Raw genomic sequence first — 13819 nt, 5'->3', positions numbered from 1 at the left:
CGTAAACAGCCGCACAGAGTGCGGCTCGGGGACGCGTTGCCCTGGCAACAGTTGCCGGGGCAACGCGTTGCCCCGGCAACCTATATCAACAACGCGTCCGCCCTCTGCTCCCCAGCCATGTCGACCCAGGCCCTCGTCAGCCAGACCGTGGGCAACTTCCACATCAAGCCCGATGTGCAGACTATCGCGCGCATCGACGAGCACCTGCGCATCCTCGACTCGGCGCGCGAGGTCGAGCGCGACCACCAGCACGACATCCTGCGCTCGCTCGCGCGCCAGCTCGACCTAGCGAAATCTGCCGGCCAGCTCAACGCGGCCGATGCCGGCGATGCGCATTCCCGCCGCATGGACGAGCTCGAGCGCGAGAAGTTCGGCCTGGCCAAGACTATAAACGACCTCGAGGCCGCGCACCACAACACCGAGGCCTCGCTCGCGCGGTTAAAGGACCAGCTCGCCCAGCTTGAGGCCGAGGACGTGCACGCCGTCGAGAGCGGTCTACAGCAGGACTCGACGATTCTGCTCATCAAGATCTACCGTTCGCTCGGGATCACGTTCGAGAAGGACGAAATGGGCGACTTCACCAAGGCCATCGTGCGCTCGGCCAACAACGACCTGCATGTGCTCCCGCTCGACAAAACCTACAGCAGTTTTTTCACGGCCAACTACCTGTGGGATATGATGTAATTACAAATCGAGTGTCCACCCGGCCACGCCCTCGGTGTCGACCAGGTGCCGCATCGTGGGCCGTCCGTGCGGGCAGTTCCACGGCTTGTCCATGTCGCCCAGATGTTCCACGATCCGCTTCATTCGGTCGCGTGCCAGCGGCTTGCCGATCATCACGCTCGATCGGCACGCCCGCATAGCATGCATCGCCCGCAGCTTAGAGCACCGCACGTTCCGTAGCCCGGGCGCTTCGTTGATCATGTGCACGAGCTCCATAAAGTCCGCGCTCGTGAACGACGTGGCCTTGCTCTGCGGAAACGCCGTGATGGCCACGCGCGCGCCGACAGGCGCCGTCTCGTCCACGGCGACGCCGAACCCGTTGTCCTCGAACAGGTCCCGATGTGTGCTGACCACGAGCTCCTCAACCGCGGTCAGATCCAGCCGCTGAGGGACGACCACCGGCTGCCGTTGAATGACGGTCTCGCGCTGGTACCGCTCAAAATTGTACTTTTCGTCGCTGGCGTGCTGGTCGATGATGAACAGGTCCTTGCGCCCGGCCGCCAGCGGCCGCAGCGCGATGATGAATCCGAGATTGAACTGGCCGACAATGCGCATGTGCTTGAAATCGCGTTTGGATATCTCCAGCCGCTCGAGCTTTTGCTCGCCGTCATCGTCGCCGTCGTCAACGGCCGCGCGCTTACGCGGCCTGGCCTGGGCCTGCATCAACGCACGCGTTTGCTCGAGGCCGACGCTTATGCGCGTGTGCAGGTCGTGTGTATAGAATCTCTTAGCCTTCGCCTCGAGAGAGGCCAGATCCAGCGAGGAGGTGGGGAGCACCGACGTCGGCGGGGTCGGATTTGAGCCTATCCGAGACGGCGTTGGCGTCGATGGTGGCGCTGGCGAGGCCTGAACGCTCGGAGACGTGGGTGGTAAGGAGGTGTCCAGAAATGACTCTGCGTCGGTCATGAGCGTGTCACTAGGGGTACGGTGCGCGTCGGCGTGCTCATGAGTGTGCTCATGCGCGTGTTCCTGATCCCACTCTGACTCTGGCTCGTACTCTGGCCCTGAGTTTGACTCTGGCCCTGGCTCGGACTCTGGCTCGGACTCTGGCTCGAAATCCGGCTCGGACTCTGGCTCTAGCTCTGCCTCTGCCTCTGCCTCTGCCTCTGTCTCAGACTTTGGATCCGCGTCAGCTCCGGCGTCGGTGTCGGCCTCTATGAGTTCCGCCTTTGAAGACTCCACCTCTGGAGAGTGCGCCTCTGCCTCTGGCCTGCTTGGCGGTCGTGACCGCGTCCATCCCGTGGCATTCGCCGCCTCATCTTCAGACCCGCTCGATAGATCGTGCCGAGCAAAAGACCGCAGTGACACCGTCCGTGGCTCTGCCGCCGCCTGCCGCCGTCTGAGCTGCGCCAATGTCGACGCGCTCACGCGTTCCGCACGCGGAGACTCGGTCGGCACTGGGCTGGAAGATTCAGGCGCGCGTCGGCCTAGTCGCGTCCGCAGCGACGACGGCACGTCTTGGCCCGACTCGGACTCACTCTCGGAATCGGACGCCGGTTCGGCCGGCTCGGCGTAGCCCGACAGCCGCGACACCAGCCGGCCCGCTGGTCGCTCGTGTCCAGGCGCCAGCAGCGCCTGACTCTCGGCCAGTGGAATTGAGTCCGTGACTTGGTCGAACAGCGCGACCAGACCGTCCCGTAGTCCCTCGATCAGCTCAGCCTCGTCGTGGAGCAGAATCGTGCGCTTGTCCGGCGACACGTTGACATCGAACGAGCCCAGCGGTAGCTGCAGATCCGCCACGATCATTGGGAACTGCACAGAGTTGTACGTCCGGTAGACCTCGTTCACGCACCGCGAGATCTGCGGCAGGTTGACGGGCCGGCCGTTCACGTACAGAATCTGGCGGTCGCTCGCGGCGCGACCGTAGCCGAACACTGGCCGCGACACGTAGCCGACCAGTCTGGCGGACTTCTCGTCGGACGCGCGGGCAACCACCACTGACCGATGCGCCTCGACGGTCGCGCTGACGTCAATCTCCATGAGCTCGGCAAACGCCTTGGCCCCAAACAGGCTCGTCACGTTCTGGCCAACCGTTTTGCCGCCGGTTGTCGCAAACAGCACCGTGCGCTTGCCGGCAGCGGTCTGGTTAGAGACCGAAAACCGCACGCCGAGCCGGAGTAGTGCATACGCCTGCAGCAGGGCGACGCAGCGACCGAACTCGCGCTTGGCGTTCTTCTCGAATTCCTTGCGACGCACCGGCAGCCGGCCGTCAAACAGCCGCGAGACGGTCACGGTCGTACCTTGCTTGCCCGCCGTTGGCGTCCGCGCCGTCAGCCGGCCGGCCTGGTCATACGTCAACCGGGTCGCCCGCGGCGCGGTCGCCGCCGTGCACGTCGTGATCTGCACGCCCGCGCTGACCGCACACAGCGAGCTGACAGCCTCTCCGCGGAAACCGAACGTGCTGACGGTGGCCACGTCTTCGAACGTGCGCAGCTTGGACGTGTGATGCCGAAGGCCGACGCCATCGAAGTCCGACTCGGCGATGCCGTCGCCGTTGTCGGCCACCTCGAACGCCTCGAGCCCGTTTTGCCGGAACCGCACGTCTGGGGTCAGCCCGGCCGGTCGGCCGCTTACCTATGGACGTCGCATGCGCGTCCACGCTGTTTTCGACCAGCTCCTTGACGGCGGTCGTCAGGTCGACTACGACCTGGGCCGACGCGATCCGATCGACAGAAGAGTCGTCGATGCGCTGAATAGTTCCGGACATTGTCATGGCGGCGCCTGAAGTGGCCGGGTGGATGCAGGCGCGGACCGCGACGTGGTCATGACGCGGTTGCTGTTCGCGTGAGCTTAACTACAAAACGTCCCAGGCACGGTTTTAGGGACCGGGCAGGACGACCCCACGCGGGGGACAGCGCCGCACGCCGTGCGGCGGTAGTACACCTGCCGCCGCACCGCCAGTGTGCGTCATGCACGTTGTGATCTGGGCTATCAAACATGCCTGTGATCTACCAAACATGCCTGCGATCTACCAAGCACGCCGCACGGACGTCCCCAACAGACGACCCCTGATACCGGCACTCGGGACCGCTCCGCGTCGGTCCAGCCGGCGCCCGGTCGCACGAGCAACACGGCCGCCGCGCAGGCTTCCGACAGCGTCCAGCCGACGGCGCCGCGCAGACCGTAGAGAGCCAGCCGCACGGCGATCGGCGTCGCGGCACGGGCCGACCCCCGCGCACGCCTGCCGACGACAGGTTCCCCGGCGCGCGGCCGGCAAGCACGGGGCGCGGCCGCAGCGGCCGCCGTCGGCCGCGGAGCTGGGGCGTGGGTCGGCCAACGGCGCGTGCGCGCAACGGCGCGTCCGGACGCACGTGGTAGGCTGCCGCCGGCAGGGCTGCTCGCCTGACCGCATACGCTGTCGAGCAACATGCCAGCGGACCCGTGGGCGGTGCCGGCAGTGCGGCGGGGCCAATCGGTTCTGGCACGTTTTAGGCGCCACGCACGTGAGAACAGACGTAGTAGCGCCGCTGGTCTATTATGGCGCAAGCGTGGCCGGGTAGACAGGCCGCGCTGGTGCGCCACCGTGCGCGCGCTTATCGCGGCCGCTGGTGCGTTCGGCGCCGATAGTCTGCACGACCGTTATATAATAACGCGGGACGGCAGCCAAAGGTCCAGCCAGGTTTGATCGGTCAGCACAAGGTAAGAAGAGGTCGCACGACGGACTGCCCTGTGCGGCTCGTGCGGCGGCTGCGGCGCAGGGCGTCCTGCGGCCTGCCGCCGGCCCTGCGCCGGTGGCGACAGCCCACAGCGCAACAGATCGCTGACGACCAGATGAGCAACTACAGCACCATGAACGAGTCGACGCCGCTGGTGCGCGACAGCGCGTCGGCGGCCGGCGAGATCCCGAGCTCGGTGAACCCGTCGGACGTGGACGCCGTGTTTGGCGAGGAGACGTTCACGGAGAAGGCCGCGCAGCTGATCACGCTGAACCGCCGCAAGCGCCCGGTGTACGCGGTCGTGCTGTCGGTGATCTTGATCGTGGTCGCCATGGCGCTGTCGCTGACGCTGGTGCGCGGCTACTCGACGTACTCGGCGTACAAGGCGTCGCACGACATTCCGATGCGGGTCAACGTGACGGACCCGTACTACTACGACTACTCGTCGACGTACTCGTCGTACTCGACGTATTCGTCGTACTCGACCTACACGACGTACTCGTCGTTTGTGACGTCGACCACGACCGCGGCGCCGACGTCGACCGCCTAGACGCCGGCCGGCATCGGCGCCGGCGCCGGCGGCGCCCACAGACACTTCGCATAGGCTGCCCGCAGGCAGCGGGGGCAGGGGGGTACACGGTGTATATAGTAATGGGAGTTGGTTGAGAGGCAATCTATTCGTATGTACACTAGAGCACGCGGTCGAGCAGCTTGGTCGCGTACTCGACGCCGAGGAAGGTCGCCGCGTTGGCCGGGAACGACCGGGCCAGCGCCGGCCAGATGCCCGGGAAGAACGCAGCCACGCCGCCGCGGCGGTAGATCTGGCGCGAGATCTGCAGGATGCCGGTGCTCTTGCCGCCGGCGGCGGACGACGTCGACGCCTGCAGCTGCGACTTGATCGTGTCGATCGGGAACACGGCGGCCCACATGGCCACGCCGGAGCAGCCGCCGGCAAACGAAATCGCCGCGACCGAGAGCTTCTTGTTCTCGGGCGTGAGCTTCTCCTTGACGATCTCGTACGTGGCGAAGTAGATGGCCGAGCCGGGGCCGTCGCGCGCGAGCGTGGCGGCCGTGCCGCGGAACACGAACCGCAGGCCGCCCTCGCGGTACAGGTGGCGCACGACGTCGATCGGGCCGTTGTACTTGGGCTGGCCAGCCTGGCCCTGCAGCTGGAGCAGGACCTTGATGCGCTCGAAGGGCGCCGAGACGACGGTCATCGGCACGGCCGAGAAGAAGCCTGCGGCCGAGATCTGTGCGATCGAGAGCTCGCCGTGGGGCCCGGTCGACATCTGGCTGACGATGCGCTTGCCGAGGTCGTAGCCCCAGAACGAGAGCGCAAACATGGGCTGGCGTCAGCGCGGCCACGCGTGTGCTTACCGTGACGCCGAGCAGCGGCGGCGTGACGCCGCGGTACACGCCCAGCAGGCCGTCCGCGGCCACCGTCTTGCGCAGCGCGTCCATCGCGCCCGAGTAGACGCCGGCCTCGGCCGTCTGCAGCCGCACCTTGATCAGATCGAACGGGTGGCCTGCCGTCAGCTCAACCGCGCACTCACTTACCGACGAGCACGGCGCACACGCCGCCAACGCCGCCTGACGCGAACGACTTGACCTGGCCGGCGATGACCGACGATTGAACGGCGTCCGTAGCCTCAACTGCGTCCGTCATGGTGGGGTGATGGTGCGGAGTTTCGGGGGGATGCGTGGGAAAATGCCTGGTTGATGAGCCGTAAACAACGACTAGCACGCTCTGCGGACACGACCGAGCCGACGGTCTCGTGCCCGGGGTTTATATACGTCTACATGGGCGCGGGCGCGGCATCACGGGCCGTCCGCGGCCGCTAGTCGCCAGGCACGTCAGGGCCTAAAGTGCCGAGGACAAGTCTCGGCGGCACGCGGTTCCCCGGACAAGGCGGGGCAGAACGTGAAAGCCGAACAACGCAACCCCCGCACGGCCCGCACGGCGGCCGGCGGCGGACGCGGCGGCTGTGGTGGCGCTGCCGGCTGCGCGCCGGCGGACGCGCGCCCACGGGCTGCCGGACCGGCGCTCGTGCGGCCGTGAGCCGCACGAGCCGCACGAGCCGCACGCCGTGCGGCTCCGTCCGTCCGCCCCGGCCGCCCGCCGACCCTGGCACCCGGCGCACTGCGCGGCGCGGGGTCAGGTGCCCGTGCGCGGCCCGCCGGACCGCCGGGCCAGCGCCGGCGTGGACCTAAACCTTGCTGGTCCGTTTGGCCGCGCCTGCACTTTTTGCTCCGCACTCCCCGAGCCTGCGCCGACGATCGACAACGATGGATGGCAGCGGCCCGCCACAGGGCGCGCCCACTGGCCCGCGCGGTGGCGATCGCGCCGCCGACGCCAACGCCGGTGATAACTACTACAAGGTACGACGCCGACGCGCAGAGCTGACGCAGCAGCGCCAGCGGACGGACGGCAGCTTCCGGGGCCGCGGCCGAGGCCGGGGCCGCGGAGACCGTGGCCGTGGTCGCGGCCGTGATGGCCGCGACGGCCGCGGCGACCGGCCGGCCTATGCAGGCGTGGCCGAGTCGGCGACGGCGAATCCGTGGGCCGATCTGGAGGCCAAGCACGGTCTGGAGTCCGATCTGGCGGCGTTTGGCGAGGGCACGGACGTGTCTGATGATGACGACGATCAGCCGGCCGCGGTCGGAACGGCGCCGGCATGAATGCGGGGTTGAGTCGCGCCGCGCCGAGCCGCACGGGGTGCGGCGGCGCAGCCGCGCAGCCGGAGCGCCATCGGAGCGCACAGCCACGGTGCACGCGTGGCTGCGTCGGCGCCGCACGGCATGCGGCTCGCGCGGCGACCACGCCGACGCCCGACCACGCCGCACGGGGTGCGGCTCGAGCTGCCGGCTCCACCCGGCGCCCGCGGAAGTCTCCGGCAGCAACCGCCGCAGCCCGGGGAAGGTCCGAGCCGCACTCCATGCGGCTCGGATGTCCGCGCGGCATCTTCCCCCGGCGTCTAGCCCCCTCCCGTGCCACCGCGTCCCCACGGTCCATGCTCTATATTACACTATGTACAGCTAGTCATCAAACTCAATGATTTCCGGTATCAGCTCGCGCGCCTCGGCGTACTCGGTCGGGTGCCGCTCCGCGGTCTTCTTCTTGAGCGCACTGGGTCAGTCCGGTCGCGGCAGCACTTACTCGACGTGCTTCTGCACCCAGCGCAGGTCTTTTTGGACGTCCTTGATGTTCTTGATGCCCTCCACAAACGAGTAGCGCGTGTCCTGCATCCGCTGGGCGGCGCGCTCTTGCAGGGCCTGTAGATCGCGCGCCTTGGAATTCAGAAGCCCCGAGCTGGCGTCAGTGCCGCGCCTGCGTCCCGTACCTTTTGGCCTGCGTCACCACAGCCTTGTCCAGCGCGACCGCGTCAAACGCCTGCAGCAGCTTGTCGGTCACGTACTCGGTTGACGACAGGTTCTCGTCCGACAGCGTCTCCGCGTCCGATCCCGCGTACGAAGACGTCGACGTGGTCTCCATGATGTCGTCCTCCGCGCGCTGCGCCTCGGACGACGCCTCAGCCGCCGACGCGTCCCCGCCGTCGGTACTCGAGCCGGAGCTGTCGGACCCAGTCCGCGGCCGAATGGCCGTCAGCGCCCGCGCCGGCGACCCGCCCGGCGACCCTAGCGGCGACCCAAAGGGCGACCCGAACGGCGAGCCCCCGGCAGACCCCACCGGCGACGCCTGGCCGCTGCCCGCGCGGCTACCGGGCATGCTCGGGTACGAGTACGACCGGCGGCGCCGCACGCGCTCGCTTGGCTCTGCCGTCTGCTGCGCCTGGTTGCTCATCGTGCGCTGTCGCCTGTATCACTTTTCGGCTGTCTGCAGCCCTGACTCATCCAACGCTCGTTGCCACCGTCGTCCTGTCAATGTTCTCGCTTGTTCTGGTCTTGACGTGTCGTCGAGATGAGTAATCGTTCTAAGGAGGTTCTCCCAGAGAAGTCACCTCCACACAAAATGAGGTAAAAAAAATTTCTACACCAAGAAATATATTTACTCAGACCTTGGATCAGGCAGTGGCACCACATCCTGGCGATAATTGGTCGTTGTGAACATGGCCATCAATATTTCGAAAGAGGAAGAGCGGGTGCTCGGGCTCTGGAAGGAGTGGGACGCGTTCCAGACGTCGCTGAAGCTCAATGAGGGCAAGAAGCCTTTTGCGTTCTACGACGGCCCGCCGTTTGCGACCGGTGAGTGAGGAATGGACGGCGGAGGTGGCCGGGGCGGTGACGCAGGCATTGGGCGATCTGCCGGCTTCGTGGCGGGGCCGGCGGGGCTGGATGGCTGGGGCGGCGGCGGCGGGCGGCGGCTGCGGCCGCGGCTCGGCGGCGCCCTCTAGCCAGCGTGCGCGGCCATGAGCACAGGGACGGGCGTGCTGACTTACAGGAACGCCGCACTACGGCCACATCCTGGCATCGACGATCAAGGTAGGCTTGCCGACGCGCGGCGCTGACAGCAGGACGTGATTCCGCGGTACGCGCACATGACCGGCCACTCGGTCGAGCGCCGGTTCGGCTGGGACACGCACGGCCTGCCGGTCGAGCACGAGATCGACAAGAAGCTGGGTATCACCGGCAAGGAGGACGTGATGCGGCTCGGCATCGACAAGTACAACGCCGAGTGCCGGGCGATCGTGATGAAGTACGCGTCCGAGTGGCGGTCAATGATCGACCGGCTCGGCCGGTGGGTGGACTGCGACAACGACTACAAGACGCTGAACCTGTCGTTCATGGAGTCGGTGTGGTGGGTGTTCAAGCAGCTGTACACCAAGGACGCCGTGTACCGGGGGTTCCGGGTTATGCCGTACTCGACGGCGTGCACGACGCCGCTGAGCAACTTCGAGGCCCAGCAGAACTACAAGGACGTGCTCGACCCGGCGGTGGTGATCGCGTTCCAGCTCGTGGACGACGAGTCGACGTGGCTGCTGGCGTGGACGACGACGCCGTGGACGCTGCCGTCGAACTTGGCGCTGGCGACGCACCCCGAGTTCGAGTATATCAAGATCCACGACGAGAAGTCGGGCCGGAACTACATCCTGCTCGAGTCGCTGCTGACGACGCTGTACAAGAACCCGAAGAAGGAGAAGTTCACGATTGTGGACCGCATCAAGGGCGCCGACATGAAGGGCTGGCGGTACCACCCGCTGTTCCCGTACTTTTACGACACGTTCAGCGAGTGCGCGTTCCGGGTGGTCAACGCCACGTACGTGACGGCTGAGTCCGGCACGGGCGTCGTGCACCAGGCGCCCGCGTTCGGCGAGGACGACTTCAACGTGGCCGAGGCGAACGGCATCATCAACGACCGCCGGCTGCCGCCGAACCCGGTCGACGACAACGGCGTGTTCACGGCGGAGGTGCCCGATTTCCAGGGCCTGCACGTCAAGGCTGCCGACCGCGCGATCATCAAGGCGCTCAAGGAGAAGGGCAACCTCGTGGTCGATGCCCAGATCAAGCACAGCTACCCCTTCTGCTGGCGCTCGGACACGCCGCTGATCTACCGGGCCGTGCCCGCGTGGTTTGTGCGCATCAAGGAGATCATTCCGAACATGCTCGACAACATTGCCAAGACTCGCTGGGTGCCGTCCGCGATCAAGGAGAAGCGGTTTGCCAACTGGATCTCGAACGCCCGCGACTGGAACATCTCGCGCAACCGGTACTGGGGCACGCCCATCCCGCTGTGGGTCTCGGACGACTACGAGGAGATCGTGTGCATTGGCTCTGTGGCTGAGCTGGCTGAACTGTCGGGCGTGCCTGTCGAGGAGATCCAGGACCTGCACCGCGACAAGATCGACCACATCACGATCCCGTCGAAGAAGGGCAAGGGCGTCCTGCGCCGCGTCGAGGAGGTCTTTGACTGCTGGTTCGAGTCGGGCAGCATGCCGTACGCGTCGCGGCACTACCCGTTCGAGAACGCGGACTCGTTCAAGGCCAACTTCCCGGCGGACTTCATCTCCGAGGGTCTGGACCAGACCCGCGGCTGGTTCTACACGCTGGTGGTGCTGGGCACGCATCTGTTCAACACGGCGCCGTTCCAGAACTGCATTGTGTCCGGAATCGTGCTGGCGACGGACGGCAAGAAGATGTCCAAACGGCTGAAGAACTACCCGGACCCGTCGCACGTGATCAACTCGTACGGCTCGGACGCGCTCCGGCTGTACCTCATCAACACGCCCGTGCTGCGGGCTGAGCCGCTGCGGTTCAAGGAGGAGGGCGTCAAGGAGGTCCTCAGCAAGGTCCTGCTGCCGTGGTGGAACTCGTACAAGTTCTGGGAGGGCCAGGTCGCGCTGCTCAAGAAGACCGAGGATGTCGACTTTGTGTACGACCCGGCGCGCCGTTCGACGAACGTCATGGACCGCTGGATTCTGGCGTCGCAGCAGACGCTGATCAAGTACGTGCACGAGGAGATGTCCGAGTACCGTCTGTACACGGTCGTGCCGCGCCTGCTGGGCCTGATCGACGACATGACCAACTGGTACATCCGCTTCAACCGCAAGCGGCTCAAGGGCGAGTTCGGCGTCGACGACACGATCATCGCGCTCAACACGCTCTTCGAGGTCCTGTTCACGCTGTGCAAGACGCTGGCGCCGTTCACGCCGTTCATGACCGACAACATCTACCAGCGCCTGCGGCCGTACATTCCGGCGTCGCTGCTGCCCGGCGACTCGCGCTCGGTGCACTTCCTCGAATACCCGACCGTGAACGCCGAGCTGTTCGACGACTCGACCGAGCGCGCTGTCGGCCGCATGCAGAAGGTGATCGAGCTGACGCGTGCGTTGCGCGAGAAGAAGACGATCGGCCTCAAGGTGCCGCTCAAGACGCTGGTCGTGATCCACCACGACCCGCAGTACCTGAAGGACATCGAGGGCCTGCAGCAGTACATCGCCGAGGAGCTCAACATCCGCGACGTCGTCCTGACGGCCGACGAGGAGAAGTACGGCGTCATCTACCGCTGCGAGGCCGACTGGCCCGTGCTCGGCAAGAAGCTCAAGCGCGACGTGCAGCGCGTCAAGAAGGCGCTGCCCGCACTCTCGTCCGACGAGGTGAAGGACTACGTGGAGTGCAAGGCCATCAAGGTCGACGGCATCGACCTGGTCGAGGGCGACCTGCAGGTCATCCGCGGCCTGAACCCGGACGCGGTCGCCCACGGCCAGGAGACCGCCACTGACCAGGACGTGCTGTTGATCCTCGACACCGCGCTGTACCCCGAGCTCAAGGCCGAGGGCCTGGCGCGCGAGATCATCAACCGCGTCCAGCGGCTGCGCAAGAAGGCTGGCCTCGAGGCCACCGACGACGTCCGCGTGACGTACGAGGTGGTCGCCGACGGCATCGGCCTCACCGACGTCTTCACCGAGCAGGCCGACTTCCTCGTCAAGACCCTGCGCCGGCCGCTCGAGCTGGCCGCGGCCGAGCCCGTCGCCGCCGACGTCATCGCCAAGGAGGAGCAGTCCATCCAGGAGGCTCGCTTCCTGCTGACGCTGCTCAAGCTGTAGGCGTTCTGTAGGCGCCGATAGGAATACATCGATCTGTATGACTGCCGTAGCTTTATTCACAATGTACATGCTGTAGCCGCCGGCTGGCCAGGGACGGCGTATCCAAACCGCCGCGGCGCATGCGCCCCCGCCCCGCCCGGCCTCTATCGTGTGACCGGGCCCAGCCGCCGCCCGCGCGCTACCACTTCTTGCGCATCTCCTTCATGACGCAGCTCTTGAACGCCACAAACTGCTTGGTGCACATGCCCTTGGTGTTCTGGTCGTAGTTGCGGAGCACGCACTGGCCGTACGCCGACGCCTGTGGGTCAGCAGCGCCCGAGAGCGCGGGGGCCGGCGCTGCGGCCGCGCGCTGGCCAGCTACCCCGCTCGTGTGCGCCCGATCTTACCAGAGGGCCGCACGAGTACGCCGCCTTGGCGAGCTTCTCGAGCGGCTTCGTGCTGCGTCCACCCATCGACGAGTTATCGCCTGCCGAAAGAGCCATTCTCGATGATTGCCGTGCTCTAGTACCAGTTTGCTGCCGGCGTTGTGGAGTTGGAGAGTCTAGATGGAAAAAAATTTCTGGCGAAAACTGTTGGGCGTGCGTTGATTTTCGTCCGTGTGAGTCGGTGCCGAAAACTCGGCTGTTGGGAGCAATAAACGAGGGCGGCGACCGCGTGCGGCTCGTGCGGCGTGCGGCTCACGAAAAGTGGCCGGGTACGGGCACGCGGGTGGCGCGAGTGGCGCAGTATTTGTCATCAGTGGCGCGGGCGTTGACTTTGGGCCGACGACGTCGCTTCGTCCATCGCTCGCACCACACCCGACGACATGAAGCTGGGGCTCCGCAGAGGTGCCGCTCTGCTGGCCGCGGCGGCCGCGCTGGCCGCGGCCCTGTGCGCGCCGGCGCACGCGGCCACGGTCGACGACGCCGTGCTGCAAAAGTTCCTCGGCGACCAGGCCGGCGCCGAGACGACGCACACAAACAACTGGGGTATGTACTGGGCGTGCGGCGCTGACGGCAGCCGTGATCGTGTCGACCTCGCGGTTCTGGTTCAACTACCGGCACCTGGCGAACGCCTTGTCGATGTACCGCACGGTCAAGCGACTGGGCATCCCGGACTCACAGATCATCCTGATGCTGGCCGACGACGTGGCCTGCAACCCGCGCAACACGTTTCCGGGCACGGTGTACAACAACGCGGACCGCGCGCTGGACCTGTACGGCAGCAACATCGAGGTCGACTACCGTGGCTACGAGGTCACGGTCGAGAAGTTCCTGCGCGTGCTGACGAACCGGCTGGACGACGGCACGCCCAAAAGCAAGCGGCTGCTGACGGACGAGGGCTCGAACATCCTCATCTATCTGACGGGCCACGGCGGGAACGAGTTCCTCAAGTTCCAGGACGCCGAGGAGATCTCGGCGTTTGACATCGCCGACGCCGTGCAGGAGATGTGGCAGAAGAAGCGGTACAAGGAGATCTTCTTCGTGATCGACACCTGCCAGGCCAACACGATGTACTCGAAGCTGTATTCGCCCAACGTGCTGGCCGTGGGCTCGTCCGAGCTTGACGAGAGCTCGTACTCGGTAAGTGGCGCGGGGAGCGCGCTGACGCCAGCACCACGCGGACTCGGACATCGGCGTGGCCGTGATCGACCGGTTCACGTACTACAACCTCGAGTTTCTCGAAAAGGTCGAGCCGGGTTCGAACCTGACGCTGCGCGACCTGGTGGACTCGTACGATCCCGAGAAGATCCACTCCCACGCCGGCGTGCGCACCGACCTGTACAAGCGGCGGCTGGAGGACGTGCCGCTGACGAGCTTCTTTGGGAACGTGCAGCACGCGGAGGCGTTTGACGTGGACGTGGACGACGTGTAGAGAATAGATTGCTTGCGACAAGAATGCGCCGCACGCAGTGCGGCGGCGGTGCGTGGCTGAGGCGGCACGCCGCATCGCGTGCGG

General features: G+C 66.2%; 9 protein-coding genes across 9 annotated transcripts; 4 read left to right on the top strand and 5 right to left on the bottom strand.

The window, feature by feature from the left end:
• Window positions 1-32: 32 nt before the first annotated feature.
• Window positions 33-684, top strand: V1510DRAFT_435283 (Spc24 subunit of Ndc80-domain-containing protein; the record flags this gene model as incomplete). Its single annotated transcript, XM_066935546.1, has 1 exon — window positions 33-684. The coding sequence occupies exon 1, from the start codon at window positions 118-120 to the stop codon at window positions 682-684; it is 567 nt and encodes a 188-aa protein (XP_066788590.1). The 5' UTR covers window positions 33-117.
• V1510DRAFT_133918 (uncharacterized protein) lies at window positions 605-3518 on the bottom strand. The gene is made up of 2 exons (XM_066930326.1): window positions 3298-3518; window positions 605-3266 (listed from the first exon to the last, which is right to left on the bottom strand). Exons 1-2 carry the CDS (start codon window positions 3434-3436, stop codon window positions 685-687), a joined length of 2721 nt encoding a protein of 906 aa, XP_066788589.1. The 5' UTR covers window positions 3437-3518; the 3' UTR covers window positions 605-684.
• Window positions 3519-4193: 675 nt separating this feature from the next.
• V1510DRAFT_430511 (uncharacterized protein) lies at window positions 4194-4929 on the top strand (the record flags this gene model as incomplete). Its single annotated transcript, XM_066935373.1, has 2 exons — window positions 4194-4362; window positions 4495-4929. Exon 2 carries the CDS (start codon window positions 4495-4497, stop codon window positions 4927-4929), a length of 435 nt encoding a protein of 144 aa, XP_066788588.1. The 5' UTR covers window positions 4194-4362.
• A 108-nt stretch (window positions 4930-5037) lies between these two features.
• On the bottom strand, window positions 5038-6182 carry V1510DRAFT_417710 (mitochondrial carrier domain-containing protein). The gene is made up of 3 exons (XM_066933998.1): window positions 5937-6182; window positions 5757-5905; window positions 5038-5725 (listed from the first exon to the last, which is right to left on the bottom strand). The coding sequence occupies exons 1-3, from the start codon at window positions 6043-6045 to the stop codon at window positions 5069-5071; spliced, it is 915 nt and encodes a 304-aa protein (XP_066788587.1). The 5' UTR covers window positions 6046-6182; the 3' UTR covers window positions 5038-5068.
• Window positions 6183-6526: 344 nt separating this feature from the next.
• Window positions 6527-7445, bottom strand: V1510DRAFT_417707 (uncharacterized protein). The gene is made up of 3 exons (XM_066933997.1): window positions 7192-7445; window positions 6785-7077; window positions 6527-6751 (listed from the first exon to the last, which is right to left on the bottom strand). The coding sequence occupies exons 1-3, from the start codon at window positions 7390-7392 to the stop codon at window positions 6535-6537; spliced, it is 711 nt and encodes a 236-aa protein (XP_066788586.1). The 5' UTR covers window positions 7393-7445; the 3' UTR covers window positions 6527-6534.
• V1510DRAFT_417704 (uncharacterized protein) lies at window positions 7337-8340 on the bottom strand. The gene is made up of 3 exons (XM_066933996.1): window positions 7721-8340; window positions 7537-7689; window positions 7337-7506 (listed from the first exon to the last, which is right to left on the bottom strand). Exons 1-3 carry the CDS (start codon window positions 8179-8181, stop codon window positions 7416-7418), a joined length of 705 nt encoding a protein of 234 aa, XP_066788585.1. The 5' UTR covers window positions 8182-8340; the 3' UTR covers window positions 7337-7415.
• A 36-nt stretch (window positions 8341-8376) lies between these two features.
• Window positions 8377-11930, top strand: V1510DRAFT_417701 (tRNA synthetases class I-domain-containing protein). Its single transcript, XM_066933995.1, has 3 exons — window positions 8377-8582; window positions 8779-8819; window positions 8852-11930. Exons 1-3 carry the CDS (start codon window positions 8447-8449, stop codon window positions 11879-11881), a joined length of 3207 nt encoding a protein of 1068 aa, XP_066788584.1. The 5' UTR covers window positions 8377-8446; the 3' UTR covers window positions 11882-11930.
• Window positions 11914-12573, bottom strand: V1510DRAFT_417699 (uncharacterized protein). The gene is made up of 2 exons (XM_066933994.1): window positions 12268-12573; window positions 11914-12179 (listed from the first exon to the last, which is right to left on the bottom strand). The coding sequence occupies exons 1-2, from the start codon at window positions 12361-12363 to the stop codon at window positions 12060-12062; spliced, it is 216 nt and encodes a 71-aa protein (XP_066788583.1). The 5' UTR covers window positions 12364-12573; the 3' UTR covers window positions 11914-12059.
• Window positions 12574-12672: 99 nt separating this feature from the next.
• On the top strand, window positions 12673-13759 carry V1510DRAFT_417697 (peptidase C13 family-domain-containing protein). The gene is made up of 3 exons (XM_066933993.1): window positions 12673-12849; window positions 12881-13443; window positions 13475-13759. The coding sequence occupies exons 1-3, from the start codon at window positions 12687-12689 to the stop codon at window positions 13733-13735; spliced, it is 987 nt and encodes a 328-aa protein (XP_066788582.1). The 5' UTR covers window positions 12673-12686; the 3' UTR covers window positions 13736-13759.
• Window positions 13760-13819: the final 60 nt, after the last annotated feature.

The sequence above is a fragment of the Dipodascopsis tothii genome (genome assembly GCF_038497935.1).
Source record: "Dipodascopsis tothii strain CBS 759.85 unplaced genomic scaffold V1510scaffold_17, whole genome shotgun sequence".
In the NCBI taxonomy this organism is placed as follows: domain Eukaryota; kingdom Fungi; phylum Ascomycota; class Lipomycetes; order Lipomycetales; family Lipomycetaceae; genus Neoaidaea; species Neoaidaea tothii.
This window is presented reverse-complemented; position numbering and strand designations above follow the sequence as displayed.